This window comes from Cololabis saira, chromosome 12 (genome assembly GCF_033807715.1).
Source record: "Cololabis saira isolate AMF1-May2022 chromosome 12, fColSai1.1, whole genome shotgun sequence".
NCBI classification, from domain to species: Eukaryota; Metazoa; Chordata; class Actinopteri; order Beloniformes; family Belonidae; genus Cololabis; species Cololabis saira.
Window position 1 is genome coordinate 36,762,851 of NC_084598.1, and position 20,036 is coordinate 36,782,886.

Below are 20,036 nucleotides of genomic sequence, written 5' to 3' on the forward strand. Positions count from 1 at the left end.
TTATTTTCTGTAATGCAAAAATGTCATACATTCTGGATTCATTACAAATCAACTGAAATATTGCAAGCCTTTTATTATTTTAACATTGCTGATCATGGCTTACAGCTTAAGAAAACTCAAATATCCTATCTAAAAAAATTAGAATATTCTGGGAATCTTAATCTTAAACTGTAAGCCATAATCACCAATATTAAAATAATAAAAGGCTTGTAATATTTCAGTTGTTTTGTAATGAATCCAGAATGTATAACATTTGTTTTTTTTAATTGCATTACAGAAAATAAAAAACTTTATTACAATATTCTAATTTTCTGAGACAGTCCTGTACGTAAGCGGAGGGGTTGGAGTTGTTAAGACCAACGGCAATAGCAAGTGAAACGGCGACATTTTCAAATAACGAATTAACATGAATGCAGCAAAGCAGCAGTGGTTTGAGGAGGAGACAACCCGTCTTTATCGATATTGTCCACGGAGGGTCATACGTGGATCAAGTCCATATTAGAGCAAATACGTGGTTGTTGCTTCAATTTGAGCACCAATTCAAACTCAGCAACGTAGGTAACTGACGTAATGACTTGGCTCTCCTTAGCACCCCGAGAAAAACCGGTTCGAAAGTTAAAATGACCTCGGTTTGTCAGTTGGGACTCTGTCTACGCCAGGAAGTGGAGTGAATTTTGTGTTAAAGACGGGAAACGTTTCAAAAGTTTGCATGTTCTCCCCGTGCTTGCGTGGGTTCCCTCCGGGTAATCCGGTTTCCTCCCTCAAAAAACATGCATTCTAGGTTAATTGATGATTCTAAATTGCCCATAGGTGTGAATGTGAGTGTGTCTGATTGTTTGTCTGTATATGTGGCCCTGTGATGGACTGGCGACTTGTCCAGGGTGTAACCCCTGCCTCTCGCCTGAAAATAGCTGGGATAGGCTCCAGCAGACCCCCGTGACCCTGCAAAGGATAAAGCAGGTATAGATGATGGATGGACGTTTCAAAACAGCGGTGGGGAACCCTGGTCCCTGAGGGCCACAGTCCTGCATGTTTTAGATGTTTCCCTGCGTCAGCAGCACCACGTGATAAAAGTAGCTGTCTCACCAACAGAGTTGTCTAGACCAGGGGTCACCAAGCCTGGTCCTCGAGGGCCGGTGTCCTTGCAGGTTTTAGATGTTTCCCTGCTTCATTGCACCATGATAAAAGTGACTGTGTCATCAACAGAACTATCCAGACTTTGATGACAAGCTGGTGACGATGATTAATTAGAATCAGGTGTGTTAAAGCAGTGAAACATCTAAAACCTGCAGGGACACCGGCCCTCGAGGACCAGGCTTGGTGACCCCTGGTCTAGACCTTTATGACAAGCTGATGACGATTAATTTGAATCAGGTGTGAGGTAGCAGGGGAAACATCTAAAACACACCTGATTCGCGTTAATGGTCGTTATCAAGGTCTGTGAATGACTGTTGTTTGTATCCGGGAGTGTTGGAGCAGGGAAACATCATGCAAGAGAACGCCCCCATTTCTGACCTAAAACACACAGGTAAGTGGCTCTGAATCCCTCAAAACGGACTTACCGTATTTTCTGGACTATAAGCTGCACCTGCATACAAGCTGCATCCGCTCTATTTAAAAAAAAAAGATATGCAAGCCGCAGATATTTATGTCGTTAGATTAGATATTTACTACATGTACAGAACAATTTTGAACTGTAAATGATGTACATGTGTGTACCTAAATAGATCCTTTCCTAACAGTGTCTTTTAACACGGCAGCAACTTTGCTGATTAAAACGGGACAGAACCAAGAGAAAATAACCGGTATTTATGTATCTATTTATCTGTTTGAAATCTGCTTCTACCTACTTCTATCTGCTAAAGAAGAAGTAGCGTATTCTTCTTTGCATTTATCTTGTCTTAGTTTTGATTCTAATTCCGGTTAGAGCGCCCCGAGCAGTGGAAGAAAAATCCACAGAATAGCCGCACCTTTGTATAAGCCGCACGGTTCAAAACCTATGAAAAAAGTAGCGGCTTATAGTCCAGAAAATATAGTATATTATACAAGATCTCAATGTTGACCGTCTTATCAAACAAGGACATAGAAAGACACGACCAAAGATACGGTACTCAAAGTTTTTTTTTAGTCGGCACAATTCATTCTTTATGTAATGGACCTCTTTGCAGCCAGCTGGATTTAATTTAGTTTTATTAACTCAAAGTTCACATTTTAACGAGTAAATGTCAGCTCATGAAGCTTCACTTTTTGGCCTGGATACAACTGCAAACCTTCGTTGCTCAACGCAGAGTTGACACTGGCATCCCCCCCCAAACCTGTGGTCAAACCTGTTAGACAACATGCTCTTATCTCATTTCAAAATGCAGACAAGATTAAAGTGCAAAAAGTTGGCATCCGTGTGTGTTTTTGTGTCTTTTGAATTCCCCTCATCGTCGTTGGGACTTTAACTGGGTCACGAGCTCCGCTTGTTAGAAATCATAGTCTTACAGAAAGTCTGAGGTCGGTTGTGGAGTGACGTCACCGGATCTCCCCACAAATTTACAAAAGTCACTTCATATTATCTACACGAACGTTAGTTTTTGAGAGTTTATCCTTTCAGGTCGGACAGTCTGGTGACGGGGAAAGACGTGGTGGCGGTTGTGGAAGTGGGGTTTTGTGGCCGTTCCCTCGTGCAGCTCATGTTTCCGGTGCTGAAGACGCACTGCAGAGGCCACAACACCACCACCACCAGCAGCACCATCAGCACCACGAAGAGCAGCATCCTCTTCCAGTCCGCCAGCCTGTCCATCAGGCGGAAGGTCGTGGGCCGTGTCTCGGCGGGGGCGTCGTCCACCGCCTTGCTGGCGCCAATGTCAATGCAGATGCAGAAGGCGGTGGGGCTGTCGGGGGCGCCGACCTCGGCCTCTTGCCGGAGACTCTTGTAGCACAGCTTCTCTCCCTCCAGCCACACGGGCTCCTCCTGCTGCTGGTGGCTGGGCAGCCGGCACAGCAGCTCCCGGCTGGTGGCCAGCGCCGGCGGCCCGTCCTCGGGCAGCGTGGTGGGGTGGCGGCAGAACGGGCAGGAGAGGCGAGCGCTGCCGCCCCCCCGGTCGTCCCCGTCCGCCAGAGACACCGCCATGAGGCGGGAGAGGCACTCCAGGCAGAAGGTGTGGGTGCAGTCCAGCCGCTTGGGCGTCTTGAAGACGTTGTCGTAGGTGTTGAAGCAGATGGAGCACTCCGGCTGGTTGGCCACCGACGCTTTCTTCTGCAGCTCCTCCGGCACGTCCTGGGGGGGCAGCTGCATGTGCCAAACCGGCCGTGCGTGTTCATCCATCTCCAGATGCGTGAGACTTTCCCCCCTTCTTTGACCGATCTCCTTTTGAGGGCCTGAGAGAAAACATGGAAGCACAGATTAGTTTTCACGCTTTCAGGGAAGTAACGCTTGACTCAGGCCACGTTTACACATAAACGGATATTTCCCCCTCTACGTTTTGAAAAATATCCTCGTTTACACGAACCCGCATGAATACGCTGTTAAGGTGCTATGAGCATCCAAACCTGCAGGGGGCAGTGTAACGAGAAGCGTAAAGTCATGCTAGCCAATCAGAATCCTGGAAAAAAAGCCTGAATAATATGGTTCCGCGTTAAATCGACGGCGTAGCCTACGTACGGTGCGCGTCGTCGCGTAGCCTACGCCGTAGGCTCTGCGTTGGTGTAACGCGGAACCATAAATCAGCCTTGACTGCCAGGTACTTCCAAGACGGAACGAGAGTCTTTCGTTTGGAGTGACAGAGAAGTGGAGTTACTTTTAAGTGTGACTTTAGAATATAAAACAGGTAAAATATAAGAAAATATTGACGTGGCCAAACAAATTGTAAACACAGGTCGCACAAATGATGCTGGTGACGCTTCTGTTGCATAATGTGACGTTCTGAAGCCTAAATCTCCGTTTACAAGCAAACGTGAAAACTGAGTTTTTGGAAATCTCCACTTTGGCCGGAGTTTTCAGAAATGATCGTTTTTGGTGACTTTGAGCTTCGTTTTCGTGTAAACGAACGGCCAAAATGCATGAAAACGCCACCGTTTTTGCTCCGTGTAAACGGGGCCTCAGATGAAGGTCAGATAGGGGTGGGAATCGAGAACCGGTTCCCAGTGTTTCAATTCCTTGGAATCGTTTGCAAGTTTTACAAATTATTCCATTTTCAATTCCAGTCATTCATAAGGCAGCAGTCAACAGTAAACATGGCGCCCAAGTGATACAAACGCTCGAAAGTCTGGTTACATTTCAGTACTTGCCAAGTGATTATTTCTTCAAAAGGAAGAAATACCACCAACATGCAAAACATTTGTGCACAGAGCATGCAATAACAATCACTGAATGTTGTGTTTTAGATCCGCTCTGGACCAACGTCAGTAATTCTCGACCCAGCAGCAGCAACGTTAGCATGTCCGCGGCTGATAATACTGCAGGTAGCTAATTAACTAAGGAACACTGCCTGTGCTTTTTTTTTTTTCTCCAAATGAGAATCGATAAGGGGATCGATAAAGAACCAAATTTGAAAATGGAATTGGAATCATAAAAATCGTATCAATTCCCATCCCTAGGTTCAGATGACCCAGCTTTCCACAAGTACTTAAATGCACCACGTAAGGACGAATCTGTGAGGCTTCATGGAGGTGTGAAGAGTCTCAAAACCATTTGTTTGTGTGGGTATCAGGCGCTTCGTGCACGAGTATTTAACAATTTGTGTGTGTAGGAGGCTTTTTGAATTGGTAATTATCATTTTGTCCGTAAATTCGAGCAAGTTACGCACAAATCTAATACAGACAAATCGGATAATGGTATGTCCTTTTCGAGCCTTGTGGTCCATAGAGCCGGTGTTTATCTCCAGTTTCTGCAGCGCGAACGAACAGGTGGTAACCATGGTAACCTGGATACATGGATACCTCCCCTAGCAAAGCTAGGTACCCATTCATACACCTGGGTGAAGTGAGGAAAGGCCGAGAGTAAAGCATCTTTCCCAAGGATGCACAAAGTGCCAGGGTTCGAACCCCCGACCTTTGGATCATGATGCCCTAACCGCTAGGCCACTCCGCTCCAAATCAAATAACGGGCACACACAAATGTTTTGAGTCGATATTCTCTAATCCATCGCCTTCCACTGGTTTTATATCAACCTACTTTTTTTTATTTACCCACCCACCCCCAGTGTCCACATGACCCCACAAACCTGGCAGGATTTTTCTTTGGAGTTGAGTAAGATTATGGATTATTTACTCAACTATCAGCAACAAGCACAAACAGATACGCCGGGGGTATTTGAGTGGGCAAGGGAACATCTCCAATATTTGCAGTCTCTGCACGAGTGTCACTATTGGAATGGACACAGTGTTCTTCATGTTTTCAGATCACTGCATTTTTATCTCGAAATGTAAAGAAAAAGTTGAGGTGAACCGTGTAAAGGACCTTTTAGATTCAAACCTCTCCACTTTACTGCCGTAATTCAATTTTATCTGTTAAAAATGAGTGTTTTTACTTTATGTCATTTATTCGACAAGACAAAGCAGTTAAGAGTTATATTTATGATTTTGTGCAGCCTAAATGTTGATCATTCAAAGTATTTATAGTAGATTTTAGTAGCAGAAATTCCTGTTTAGGGATACTGAAATATCGATACTTCCGATACCGGATCTGTATGCTCTAAAATCGATTCTCAGATTAAAATATTGATACTTTTGATTCTTCAGTCATTTGTGGTAATGTTTATCATCGACAGGAATACAGTGGAAAGTAACTAAAACTATTCAGATTTTGTCTAAATGACACACTGCTGGTAGGAACTACTTTTTTTTTTCATTTTTATATTCTTATTTTTGTTTATTCTCAATTATTTTAATGGTTTTACTATTTTACTTAGGGTTTTTTTTTTTGTGATGGAAGTACCTTTTTCAAACTTTTTCTGTTGTAATAGCTCGGCTATATTGTGAATGATGCCACCACCTTAGTAGACTTTAAAATAGCTAAATAACTGACTCCGTCTTGTATCCTTAAAGGAGCTGTATGTAAGAGAAATAATAAAACGAATCATAAAATGACCCCGATATGTCAACAGACATTTAAAAATCATGTTCATTTCAAATACATGTCACTGACAACAGCACTCAAGCCAGGATATTCCAGTTTAAAAAGAGGAGTTGCAGCCCTCAACTGATGTTTATGTTGTCATTTTTTGTTTTGGCCTGAAGCTCCACCCTCCACCTATCTCCCAATCACCAAGTCAGTATTGTTTCTGAAGCTCCACCCTCCACCTGTCTCCCAATTACCAAGTCAGTATTGTTTCTGAAGCTCCACCCTCCACCTATCTCCCAATCACCAAGTCAGTATTGTTTCTGAAGCTCCACCCTCCACCTATCTCCCAATCACCAAGTCAGTATTGTTTCTGAAGCTCCACCCTCCACCTATCTCCCAATCACCAAGTCAGTATTGTTTCTGAAGCTCCACCCTCCACCTATCTCCCAATCACCAAGTCAGTATTGTTTCGGCATCGGGGTTGCCAGCTCGGCTCTAATTATCGCAGCCATGGCAGCCTACGTTCCTGCTGCATTCTGCAGCCTACCTGGCAACCTCTGGTCGTGGGGAGTGGGGGGGGAGGGTACACGCCGCTCAACAATATTTTGAAAGTGACTGCAGTACCAGTTTTGGACATTTCTTACAGACGGCTCCTTTAAGATATCTAAAATACATCCGTTTTGTTAGATTCACATTAGGTGCATTTGCACAATGTATGGAATTGACATCGCCGATACCAGGGTGAATTTTACTCAATATCGTAAAGGAAATAGCAAACATCTTAATATCGTGACGACAGCAGTGTTCTTGAATATTCTGGAGGATCGAACAAGATGTTCAATCCTTCTTCACAAACAGCAAACTGTCCCAACCAGCTGCAGCTTGGCGTTTGGATGCAAAACCAATTAACTGTTGTAATTTATTTTTTAAGGGCAGCTTTATTAGAAGGGCTGCAGGCCTGGCAGGAACATACCAGCCATACCAGCGTCCCGGGTCCTGGTTGCCGTGAACAGCTGATGAAAGATGGTCGTTGTTCGTTACTGGGTATGATGGGAGAACGGGGCGGGTCCTTCGCTGCATCAGCGCTGCACGTGGCAGGATCTCAGCTCCACGGTGACCTGTGCAGGTTTGCCCACACTTTAACTTTGGTATCAAAAACCACTAATGACGTTTGTTTCTAAATCAGCAAACGCAACTTTCAAAGCGTTGAAAAATGTTTTTTTTTACAAGCACATAAAAATTATTTTAATCTGTTCTGCTGTACTCACAATTAACTCTATCCAAAGTATAGATTAGTATGAAATGATCACCTGCAATGCAATAACTTTAAAGTTTAAAAAAATAAATAAAAGAAGCCTTGTTTCAGAAAATTAGACACTCATTTTGAGCAAAAACACTTTTGCCAAAAGGGTATGATCAAATATTTTGACTAGAATTCTTAAAAATGCAAAACAGTCTGAATCTGAAAAGTCTGAATTTACTATTGCAACAACACATCACCAGTAGACTGTTTTGCTCATTTTTAAGAATTCTAGTCAAAATATTTTATCTCAAAATAAGATATTTGACTTGATTAATTAATATTAGGGTTGTTTTTTGTAGTGAAGGATAAGGCAACACGCCAAGATTTTCTTTTCTTTCTTCTTTGTACCCGGAGAGTCTTGAGCACGTGTGTGTCTTACGCCACACGGAGGTGGAGGAGGCCGTTGGTGTGTGACGGATGTCCGAGTGCAGGTGTTCTCCGTCCTCCGGCTGCTTGTGCTGCAGGTTTCCCTCATGCACAAAGTCCCTGGTTGTTCTGCGACTAATCGCTCCATCTACCCTTGACATTCCTGCATGAACCTCTCCCCACATCTCTGGTGTGTTCAGACGCGCTTCAGAGGGATGGGGGGGGATTAGTATTGGTAGTATTATACAGGACTGTCTCAGAAAATTAGAATATTGTGATAAAGTTCTTTATTTTCTGTAAAAAAAAATGTCATACATTCTGGATTCATTACAAATCAACTGAAATATTGCAAGCTTTTTATTATTTTAACATTGCTGATTATGGCTTACAGTTTAAGATTAAGATTCCCAGAATATTCAAATTTTTTTAGATAGGATATTTGGGTTTTCTTAAACTGTAAGCCATGATCAGCAATATTAAAATAATAAAACGCTTGCAATATTTCAGTTGATTTGTAATGAATCCAGAATGTATGACATTTTTGTTTTTCTAATTACATTACAGAAAATCACAATATTCAAATTTTCTGAGACAGTCCTGTATTTGTTTTTGTCGTTATGATGAAAAATAATTTAAAGGTGACAAATTATTATTATTTTCTGTGCTTGTGACTAATGAATCATAAACTCTGGCATGACATAACCCTGTTGCTTTGTTCAGGGCTGATTAAGGCCTGTGATGTCACAGTTCCCCCGAAAACCCAAATGGTTCACTAAATTACACATTTTCAGTGTAGGATTATTCATCATCTCCATCATACTTAACAGCATGCTGCGTTTGCTGAAGTGGACAGCACAAACCTGTGATGCCAGTTTTAAATAATAACATCCAGCAGAAGAGAACCTGAACCAGCTGCTACAAACGGAGCTGTGAAGTCGTGTTTGAATAGAGCGACTCTTCTATGGTATTCAATTTCAATTATAGCGTCCATTACAACAGAAGTTGTCTCTAGGCGCTTTCCAGAGACCCAGAACATGAACATGACCCCCGAGCAATTATTACATAAACAATGGCAACAATACTCCTGTGGTATTTTCACCGACGCATCTCAGCCATTCACCTCTGCAACAACAACGTTCCCTCTAGGATAGAAATAAGCCCAATATTCCTAAATCTAGTTTAAATTGTCTCATTTATAAGCAAATTAGCTAAATGTTTTAAAATACTTCTAATTTTCTCGAAACAAGCCGTTTTTCATTCTCTTGGAAATTAGTTTTTGCAGCGTGTCAACCTTTTTCAATTCAATTTTATTTATATAGTGTCTATTACAACAGAAGTTGTCTCTAGGCGCTTTCCAGAGGTCCGGAAAATGACCCAAGCAATTACTACACAAAAATAACATAAACAATGGCAGGTAAAAACTCCCCTCGTGGGAGAAAAACCTTAAGCCAAACAGAGGCAAGAAAAACTCCCCTTTAGGAGGGAAGAAACCTGGACCAGGACCTGGATCTTAAGGGGAAACCCGTCTGCTGAAGACCAGCCGGACTGAGCAGGAAAAGAGAGATCAGACAGAGAGAAAGAACAACAGAGAATATGAGAGGTGTGAATTAGTTATTGGGTGTGGTCTTATTTGTATTTATCCCGCAGTAACTTGAGTTAAACCTCACTCTATTTCCTCTACAGCTTTTGACTCTTCACAACGAACCACTGTTAGGAAACGGCTGCACATACAGTACAGAGCAAGAGTTTGGACACACCTTCTCATTCAAACAAATGGGGAATTGTGTCCAAACTTTTGGTCTGTACTGTATGTCCAAAGACTGGGCAGTGCTTCACGTTTTAATATTTACAGACACGGTTACGCAGCTTTAATGAATGGAAAGACAAAAAAAACATGGAATATTGATAGAATTAGTAGTAACGAGCACTTCAAGTGTAAAGGATAATAGTTTTTGTTATCAATGAAGATGCAATGTTACCTTTACGTGTGATCATATTATAAATATCAGTCATCCGTGCATCAAAGCGCTATAAAAAAGTTAAAATGCAGGTTTAAGACTTTATGCACTTAAGGATACACAGATGTCCTAATGTTAATTAATAACATTAGCACGGGGTCTTTGAGTTTAATTTAACAAGTAATGAGACTACTGCAATAAAATGGAGCAACAAGACTCAAGTATCAGCTCTGGGATGGATCTTTAACCTTTTTAGGATGTCTAAATGTATCTGGACACGTTATACATTTTCAGTGATTTTTAGCAACGGATGTGGTTTCTTTTGTTAAAGCTGTCCATTCAGAAGGTATCGGACCATTTTAACTTTAAAAAAACGTTAAACTGACCTGTTACATCACTATCTGAACCACTTTTCAGGTAAATTAAACCTTTTGTTTTTACTGTGTAAGGCGGTAGTCACATTCTAGCTTTACACTAACAAAAGTCAACATCATTATACATGCTACTTTAAATAAAGTAAACACAACTATTCAGTTAAGTCAGACTAACTTGGCTAATTTAAGTAAAAAAGATCAAGTTTATTATATTTTTAAGTTTTAAGATAATCCTTTAATAGTGCCACAGAGGGGTAATTTGCAGTTTACAGCAGCAAAGGGGATAGTGCAAAAACAAGAGGCATCAATAGAAAAATAGTAGTAACACAGTCAAATACAATTAGGTTTAAAGTAAATATAAAGTAAACTTTTTTAGTACTTTTTTAAGTGCAATTGGTTTCCTAGATTATTTTAAGTAAGCTCAAAAGCTCAACTTGTCAGATCTTAAGAGTGCAAGGTGAAGGTCTTGATGCACATTTGCACAACAAACGTGGTAAAACATGGTAACAAAAACATGGTAAAGTAATTCCAGCAAAGCTCTCACCTTCTAGACAAAAGTAGCCACGTGGAGGGAAAGAAATCCGCAACAAAAGGGTTGGAAGTTGGATATTAACTCAGACGACGTGCATACCAAACCCAGAACTCTTCGGACGTGGGGTGGGTTTGTCCAGTTCCCACCTGCAGCTTTCAGCTGTGAGAGTGTTTTCCCACCTGAGCTGCTGACCTGTTCGAGGTGGAGTCAGATTAGGGAGGACCTTTGTCTCCCCTCCTCCTCCAGGTCTAACGGAAAGCCATTTATCACGTTGTGTGGCTCCTTTATGTCGGGCTCAGCCCTGTGTGTGTGTGTGTGTGTGTGTGTGTGTGTGTTGTATATTTTGCCCAACGGTCACCCACAATGCTGCACGACCAGTTCTCAGTTTGCAAAGCAAATGAAACCTGATCTACCTGATGTTTGCAATGAGGGGGGCCGCCGCAGACGGTTGAACGTTGAAGCCGGTTGAGGCAGAAACAGGCAGGAAGCGGTTTGTGAAAGTACAGGAGACGGTGCAGGCAAACCACACGCAGGCACCCAGGACTCCCCGACCCGACCTGCAGGACAGGGATCTAACGCTCCTCTAAAGGGGCTTAAACTGCTGAAAATGACGAGTTCCACCCAGCTGAGGACATTTGAAGAGTCAAAGGAAGTTAATTTATTACAGATGAACCCAGTGGTCCCTAATCAGCTGGGTTTGACTTTAACTTATTCTGTGGGGGAGAGAAAAAGAGTCTTTCCCCTCTGAATGAAGTGATGATGGCATTTAAACAAGACTTTGAGTCACGCCCGCCGATAGGGGGGGACACGGGTCTGTGTCCCGGGCCCAGGGTAGGGGGGGGGGGCAGAACTGGGAATTTTTTTTTTTTTTTTTTTTTTTTTTTTAATTCTCCTTAAATTATGGAATCATTTTTCAAAATGTTTCAAAATATGCCTATTTGTGGAAAAAATATGTAGTATTTGAGTTACATAAAAGCTTGTTATTTGTTTCCTTCCTAATTGTCCTTGTGGTCAAGAACCCCCAACACAAAAATGGTTTGGCCGCTGATCTAAATTTTATGTTATCATTTACCATATTTTCTGGACTATAAGCCGCACCTGCATATAAGCCGCATGCGCTCTATTTAAAAAAAAAAACAAAAAAGATATGCAAGCCGCAGATATTTGTGTTGTTAGATTAGATATTTACTACATGTACAGAAGGATTTTGAACTGTAAATGATGTACATGTTTATACTAAATAGATCCTTTCCTAACAGTGTCTTTTAACACGGCAGCAACTTTACTGATTAAAACGGGACAGAACCAAGAGAAAATAACCGGTATTTATTTATCTGTTTGAAATCTGCTTCTACCTAGAAGTAGCGTATTCTTCTTTGCATTTATTTTGTCTTAGTTTTGATTCTAATTCCGGTTAGAGCGCCCCGAGTGGTGGAAGAAAAATCCACAGAAAAGCTGCACCTTTGTATAAGCTGCATGGTTGAAACCCATGAAAAAAGTAGCGGCTTATAGTCCAGAAAATACGGTAATTCAACCATTAGAATGGTCAAAATGTCCGGTCAGCACAAGACCGGTGCTCAGAAAAGAAGAGAAAAGAGAAGAAGAAAATAGAGGCCTCAGAGATTCTCTACACAAATATTTTAAAAAGGGGTGATGACGGTGAAGCTGGAATTAATAAAGTCAGCGTAGAGCAAGGTAAGAAACAGCGCAGCCAACGTTTACCAACCTTGTAACTTAACCTAACTGGCTAGCTCTAATGTTAACATCCATTAGCTTGTATAAAAACCTGAAGAGCAGAGGAAGAGGAGAGGAAGAGGGAGAAGGAGAGATCCGGGCGTAGGGGGGCCCATCTTAGATTATTTTGTCCGGGGCCCCGGCAAGACTGTCAGCTGGCCTGCTTTGAGTAAAACACTTCTCGTGCCACAGACCGGTTTGAAGTTAAGAACCTCGCAGGTGAAACCCTGGAGCTTCAGAGGTTAATTTTACCTGCTGGATGATGAAGCCGTCAGCCGATCTTCTCTTGATCTCACTGCAGGTCCTCCGGCATGTTGATGGAGTCAAAGTGAGCCGGGCTCCAGAGATCCAGGCAGGAGGTTTGGAGGTTTTAATTATGGCTGCCGAGGTCCCCCCTCTGTGGTCTGGTACTCCGCTGGAGTCACAAGTGTGTGTTGGTGTGTGTGTGTGTGTGGGGGTGTGTGTGTGTCGAGAGGCCCGGTAAAAGCTGGCTGTGTTGGTGTCTTCCTTGCTTGGCGTTGGTTGGCCTCTGCCACCTGCCCTGCTCCGTCAGCTCCTTCTTTTAGCTCTCTATGCAAATTCAGAGTCTTGGCCTTGAGGTGGGGGGGGTCTCAGGACTTCAGGAAGAGCAATAAACATTCTTGTCCTCTCACGCCACTCCTTGACTCTATTCACATTCACACACACACCCACCCCTCACCTCTGTCGCTGTATGCAGGCTGATTTATTTATTTTATTACAGACGCCAGCAGAGTTTATGCAAACTGAGTCGAGGCCAAAGTGACATTAAACACAAAAGACACTCAAGCTACACAGGTTTTGCATCATCCTGGGTGTTTTTTTTAAATTGCACCATACGTGGAAGAGATTCATTTCCATGTCGGCAGCCGATAAGCAGCGACTTCCTGCAGGAGCAGAGCTCCGAATGAATAACCTGTTGCTCCACCTCGGTGTGTGTTGATCCAGACTGGTGACTCTCCGCTGATGCGTGTTTACTTTGCAAAGTTTCTCAGTCATGCTTAATCAGGAAGGAAGATGTAAAAAAAAACAAAAAAAAACAAAAAAAAAACATGTAATGTTTGATTATTTTAGACTGTGACATCCAAAGCGGCCACATCCGAGTACTGGAACGTGGGAACTTTGGGAACCAGACCCCCGGTGGAAAGACAATCTCCACTGCTGCTAAAATGTGCAGCCTTGGAAAAATGTAAACATGTCTGCAGGTCGTACACAGACTGGTTTTGGTCTTCAAGGCTGGATTTGACATCCAAGACACATGCGTGTGTTTTAGGCAAGGCAAGTTTATTTGTATAGCACAATTCAACACAATTCAAAGTGCTTTACATCAACATTAAAAGCAGCAAGACACAATCAGTAAATAACAAATACAATGATAAGAAAAGAGGTAAAATAATAAAAAGGACAAGTTGTTGAAGTTGAGTTGAGTACGCACGGAACATACAAACACATAGCCACACATACACATACACATACACACACAAATACACACACAGACATATACATACACACATAACCACACAAACATATACATACACACACACATACACACACGCATACAAACACATAGCCACACATACACATACACATACACACATACACACACACATAACCACACAAACATATACATACACACACATACATACACATACACACACACAGCCACACAGTCATATACATACACACACACACATAGCCACACACACACATAGCCACACAGACATATACATACACGCACACACACACATAGACATACATACTGGCTTGTTCAGCTGCATGCTTGCTCTGTAGTTTTTGGGGTTAGTTAATCGCGTTAGCTTAGCTCAGACTGTGATTAAATCTCGAGATTTGGGTCGATTGCTGCTCGTGTTTTGGTCGGCTCCGTGTCGGTTTCGTGTTTCGTTTGTGGTTTTTGTTGCAGATCTCCAGTGCTCGACGTGTGCCTCCGGTTGTTCTTGCTTCCTGGATTGGTAGTGGATCTCGCCCCCCCCCCCCCCCCCCCCCCCCAAAAAAAAACAAACAGCGAAGCCGGCACGGGAGAACGGGGAGGACGCGCATGCAGCGTCATTTGACGTCACATCCACAGGACAGCGCGGGAAATTCGGGCCCAGAATTGCAGCGCATTTTGCAGCACACAGCCTGTTCAAGGCAACGGAGAGATACACTAGAGGGCTCATTCTTTTTGGTTTGGAACGCTTCATCTGACATTATTACTAGAAAACTTAAAACGTATACGATTTTTTTTCATAAATCCAGCCTCAATCCTGCCTCATGCTCCTTTTAATATGTGTGCAGACAAGGTAAAAACAAAAAAAAAGAGTGTAAGAGTACGCTTCAGTAGTAATTCAGTCATTTAAGGCTGACCATTTGTGTTTCTGCTGATTTTATTGTTGATTTGGGCTTTTTTTTATGAGTTTTTTTTTTCAGGCTTCGTGGCACTTAATGTGCAATAGAAATATGCTTGTGGTGTAAATCTAACGAACGGACCACCGTGTCTGAATCTGGATTGGCCTGGAAGTGTCAGGCGACGCAGTTTAGCAGTAGCCGTAGACGTTGCGGCCTTAGCTAGCCAGAAGGTGCCTGATCCGAGCTCCAGCGGTCCTGGTTTCAGCTCCAGCGGTCCTGGTTTCAGCTCCAGCGGTCCTGGTTTCAGCTCCGGCGGTCCTGGTTTCAGCTCCAGCAGTCCTGGTTTCAGCTCCAGCGGTCCTGGTTTCAGCTCCGGCGGTCCTGGTTTCAGCTCCGGCGGTCCTGGTTTCAGCTCCGGCGGTCCTGGTTTCAGCTCCGGCGGTCCTGGTTTCAGCTCCGGCGGTCCTGGTTTCAGCTCCGGCGGTCCTGGTTTCAGCTCCGGCGGTCCTGGTTTCAGCTCCGGCGGTCCTGGTTTCAGCTCCGGCGGTCCTGGTTTCAGCTCCGGCGGTCCTGGTTTCAGCTCCAGCGGTCCTGGTTTCAGCTCCAGCGGTCCTGGTTTCAGCTCCAGCATCTTCCTGTTCCAGCAGTGACATCACAAAGGGGGCTGGACAGACACGTTTGTTCAGAATTAATGAAAGCTGAAATTAATTAGTATGAGCTAAGCCAGGCTTAAATATCTAACGGATCTTTCCAGGTCGGCTCGCTCCACCCGTTCTTCTGGTTTAAAATTAACCCCGGTCGGTTGCACTGATCTCCTGCCAATATGATGCCAATCCGGTTCAGGTTCAAATAAACTTGTCAGAAAGACTTCGGTTGACAGTCACAGTCCTGGTCCTGCCTGTTTTAACCATTTAGTAAAGAACAAGTCAACCTCTTACTCCCCAAATCTGTTAAAAAGGTCAGAAAATAACTTTTTAATTTGATCTTTATTTAGAATTGCTAAACATTCATTAAATTTATAGCTGGGGAGCAACAAACAATAAAAAAGCTCCACGATGAGGCTCCGGCTAATTAAGATTATTGTTGCGTTTTTGTTTCTTTTATTCGGCGTCTCATTTTATTTTATGGTAATGACTAATTGCTCGGGGGCCATTAGCAGTAGCGTGTTTGTGTAACAGCTGTCACAGCGACGCAGTTATTTAGTAACCCGGCTGCAGATACTCATGTATCACATCAGCAAAGTCATTTATTGGGTGTTGGGTTGGGGCCGCTTCAAGGAAGGATTAACGACACGCTCTGTGTTTTTTTTTTTTCTTCTTCTTCTTCCCCTTCCCGGCATACATGAACTTGACTTTGTGATGAATAGGTTAAAGATTGAGACGGCGACGAGCAGCAGGTCATCGTGGGATGGAAGGGTTGGGTTCAGCCGCGTCTTTACACGTGAGCAGGGAGGCCGTGTGTTCCGGCACAGACCATAAAATGACACAATGTTGACCGTCTCCCTACTTGAACTGACGTTTACTCAAACACTGAAGAGCAGAGATGATAGTCGCCCGGGGCAGAATGTGTGCTCTGCAGATTTCAAGAGGAAAAACATGCAGCTGGCTGGTTGCACGCAAAGATTTCTGATAGTCTTCCCTCCGTTTGCTGCTTTTACTTCAGCGTCTTGTGGTTTTTGCTGTCAGTCAAATGAGGTTGTGATAACTGTGCATCCAGAAATAGTTTAAACCCACAAAAAATGTTGGTGAACGCTGTTTAAAGTGATGCACGGTGCGATTAGAGAGGGGGGGGTTGTTTATAATCTGAATAAATCTACAGTAAATGCTTGTTTGAGTCTTTTCCTGACAACACTGAAACTACGGAAGAGTATTAGGGCCAGACAGGAGAACAAATATTTGAGAGGGGAAGATTTTTTTTTATTGTGCACTTCGAGAAAAAAGTCGAAATGTCGAGAAAAAAAGTCGAAATGTCGAGATTAATATTGAAGTACAATTTCGAGAAAAAAGTCGAAATGTTGAGGAAAAAAAGTCGAAATGTCGAGATTAATGTTGAAATACAATTTCAAGAATAAAGTCAAAATTTCGCCTTTTTTCTCAACATTTCAACTTTATTCACGAAATTTTGACTTTTTTCTCAACATTTTGACTTTTTTCTCGAAATTTTACTTCAACATTAATCTCGATATTTCGACTTTTTTCTCTTCAACATTTCGACTTTTTTCTCGAAATTGTGCTTCAACATTAATGTCGACATTTCGACTTTTTTCTCAAAATTTTGACTTTTTTCTCGAAATTGTATTTCAACATTAATCTCGACATTTCGACTTTTTTCTCGACATTTTGACTTTTTTCTCGAAGTGCACAATAAAAAAAAATCTTCCCGTCTCAAATATTTTTTCTCCTGCATGGCCCTAATACTCTTCCATACTGAAACACTGTCAGTGGATTGTGGTTTTCTTTTTTTTTTTTCTGCCTTAATTTCCTGAGTGCTTAATGAAATGTCCGACAATCTTTGGTTAAAATACCACATACACAACTTTACAGCTCTGTACATAGCAACCAGGACCGGGGGGTGGAGTGAGCCGCTGCAGCTTCTTCCTCGGGTTGTTCCTCTTTTGATATCACAGTCCACGTTGCACTTCAGCGTGAATGTAAACATGGACTTTAAAGTGTGACATGCAGTCAGGCACGGCAGGTTTATGTCTGCAGCACCAGTTCAACAAGCTGATTGAACATGCTTTACAAAGACATTAAAACATAGCTAAAAAGCTCATTTTAAATGGTGATTAAAATGTGATTAACTGCAGATTTGGAGCTTTATTCAAATTGGAGCTGAGTGTTTCAGCGGAGGTGAGACTCTCTGGGAGTTTGTTCCAGACATGTGGAGCATAGAAGCTGAACGCAGCTCCTCCATGTCTGGTTCTGACTCTGGGAACTGATAAAAAAAAAAAAACAGATCCAGATGACTTTAGGGGTCTGGAAGGTTCATACTGGGTCAGGAGGTCCCTCATGTGTTCTGGTCCTGGACCATCCAGATCTTTGTAGACCAGCATCAGAACTTTAAAGTCTGTCCTCCTGAGTTTTTCTAGATTTTCCAGGTCCTGCTGAGACATCAGACCTTTAACCTTAAAATACAGTATTCTTAAGCCTATAGAAGTTATTGCCTTAATGTGTTTTTCCAAATGTACAGGTACGTCTGAGTCCATCACTCCACCCAGATCTCTGGCCTGGTTGGTGGTTTTTAGGTGTCTAGATCGACGGTCTCGGATGACCTGTAGGTCGCTGGCAGAGGTGTCAAGTAACGAAGTACAAATACGTCGTTACCTTACTTAAGTAGAAATTTTTGTTATCTATACTTCACTGGAGTAATTATTTTTCAGACGACTTTTTACTTTTACTCCTTACATTTTCACGGAATTATCTGTACTTTTTACTCCTTACATTTTAAAAACAGCCTCGTAACTCTATTTCATTTCGGCCTTTAAAAAAAAACTATCCAGTTAAATTGCTCCATCCGGATAGAGTGAATTTGGTTGTGGTTGTTTCAGATGTTCTTGTCCAGTTTTGTTCTTACATCCGTTCCCTCAGATTCCTGCAACTAAACTTGGATGTACATTCCAATAAAGGTTAGGATAAATGATAACATGCCTCTGAAGTTTGACTTTTTGCACCATTACAATACTTATAGGCAACTAGTCATCATATCTCCTGCTCTCTGAAACACATGTTAATGCTCAATAGTACACATATATGGTTCTTTAATATAGTTGCATTATACTAAGATGCATTCATTTTCAATGGCTTTTGTCCTTAATGGCTTTTTCCCCTTACATTACTTTTACTTTTATGCTTTAAGTAGTTTTGAGACCAGTACCTTTATACTTTTACTTGAGTAAAAAGTTTGAGTTGATACTTCAACTTCTTCAGGAGTATTTTTAAACTCTAGTATCTATACTTCTACCTGAGTAATGAATGTGAATACTTTTGACACCTCTGGTCGCTGGCAGCTCGGTGTTAAGCTCTAGTTTACATGTTGTTAGCAGCACAATTGGAAAAGGAGGTTACGGGAACAGTTTGTGCAGTTCAGGCTTATGAAGGAGCTCCGTTTCCACGGTAATGAGTTCAGTGTTTGCTCTTGGCTCAGTCATCCTCTTGGGTGGATGCCTCTTGTGCCTCGTTTCTATTGGTTGCTCAGGTATTCTTCACAGTGATCACGGCCTACCTTGGCGATTTTAGGAAGTATACTGGCAGTAGGTTACCTAAGGATTTATCCGTTTATCATCTATACCTGCAACTTTTGATACTTTAGACCATCAGATCCTTCTTGACAGACTGGAAAACTAGGTGGGCTTATCGGGTTCAGGTCTCAGTTGGTTCAGACCATGTTTTGAAGGCGGGAGCTTTGTTTTTTTTCCATGGGTGAGAGTTAAATATGACCTTATTCCCATGGCCTGTGGAGTTCCTCAGGGGTCGATTCTGGGACCACTGTTATTCAGCCTCTACCTCCTTCCTTTAGGTCAGATCATACATGACAACACTCCATCCATCTTCTATACCAGGGCTCGGCAACCCGCAGCTCTAGAGCCGCATGCGGCTCTTTAGCGCCGACCTAGTGGCTCCTGGAGTTTTTTCAAAAATGTTTTTTTTTCTTCCTTTTTTTCTTCTTTTTTTTCCTTTTTTTCTTCTTTTTTCCTTTTTTCTCTTTTTTCTTCCTTTTTCCTTTCCTTTTTAATCTCAACATTTTGACTTTTTTTCAACTTTTTTCTCGAAATTTCAACTTTTTTCTCGAAATTTCAACTTTTTTCTCGAAATTTCGAGAATTTCGACTTTTTTCTCGACATTTCGACTTTTTTCTCGACATTTCGACTTTTTTCTCGACATTTCGACTTTTTTCTCGAGATTGTACTTCAACATTAATCTCGACATTTCGACTTTTTTCTCGACATTTCGACTTTTTTTCGACATTTCGACTTTTTTCTTGACATTTCGCCTTTCGCCATTTGCCTTCATTCTAAGGCTTATACAAGACTTTTCATTTTTTGCGGCTCCAGACATATTTGTTTTTTGTGTTTTTGCTCCAATACGGCTCTTTCAACAGTTTGGGTTGCCGACCCCTGTTCTATACCTGCTTAATCCTACACAGCATCATGGGGTCTGCTAGAGCAGATCCCAGCTCATTTCAGGGGGGGCAATCAGGTTTCCTTCAATTAAATCAAGAAAAGATCATAATAATTATATTTGATAATAAAATAAAAGTTGGTGCCCAACTTGAGACCAGAAGCCTCAAGATAAAAACACGGGTTAGAATATGAGTATTAATGGACACAGACCTGCGCTTCAGCAGCCACATCAAGGCT

The 20,036-nt window shown here is 42.2% G+C and overlaps 2 protein-coding genes across 3 annotated transcripts in view; one reads left to right on the top strand and one right to left on the bottom strand.

Annotated features, from left to right (window-relative positions):
• ptpn11b (protein tyrosine phosphatase non-receptor type 11b) overlaps window positions 1-20,036 on the top strand; it is a 98,179-nt gene that overhangs the window by 76,370 nt on the left and 1,773 nt on the right. The window lies entirely within an intron of this gene.
• On the bottom strand, window positions 1,784-12,832 carry LOC133457457 (RING finger protein 223). 2 transcript variants are annotated; one of them, XM_061736773.1, is made up of 2 exons: window positions 12,569-12,832; window positions 1,784-3,366 (listed from the first exon to the last, which is right to left on the bottom strand). In XM_061736773.1, exon 2 carries the CDS (start codon window positions 3,311-3,313, stop codon window positions 2,588-2,590), a length of 726 nt encoding a protein of 241 aa, XP_061592757.1. In that variant the 5' UTR covers window positions 3,314-3,366; window positions 12,569-12,832; the 3' UTR covers window positions 1,784-2,587. The 2 variants fall into 2 exon arrangements, with proteins under 2 accessions (XP_061592757.1, XP_061592756.1); XM_061736772.1 differs by lacking the exon at window positions 12,569-12,832 and adding an exon at window positions 10,595-10,804 and having other exon boundaries at window positions 1,786-3,366.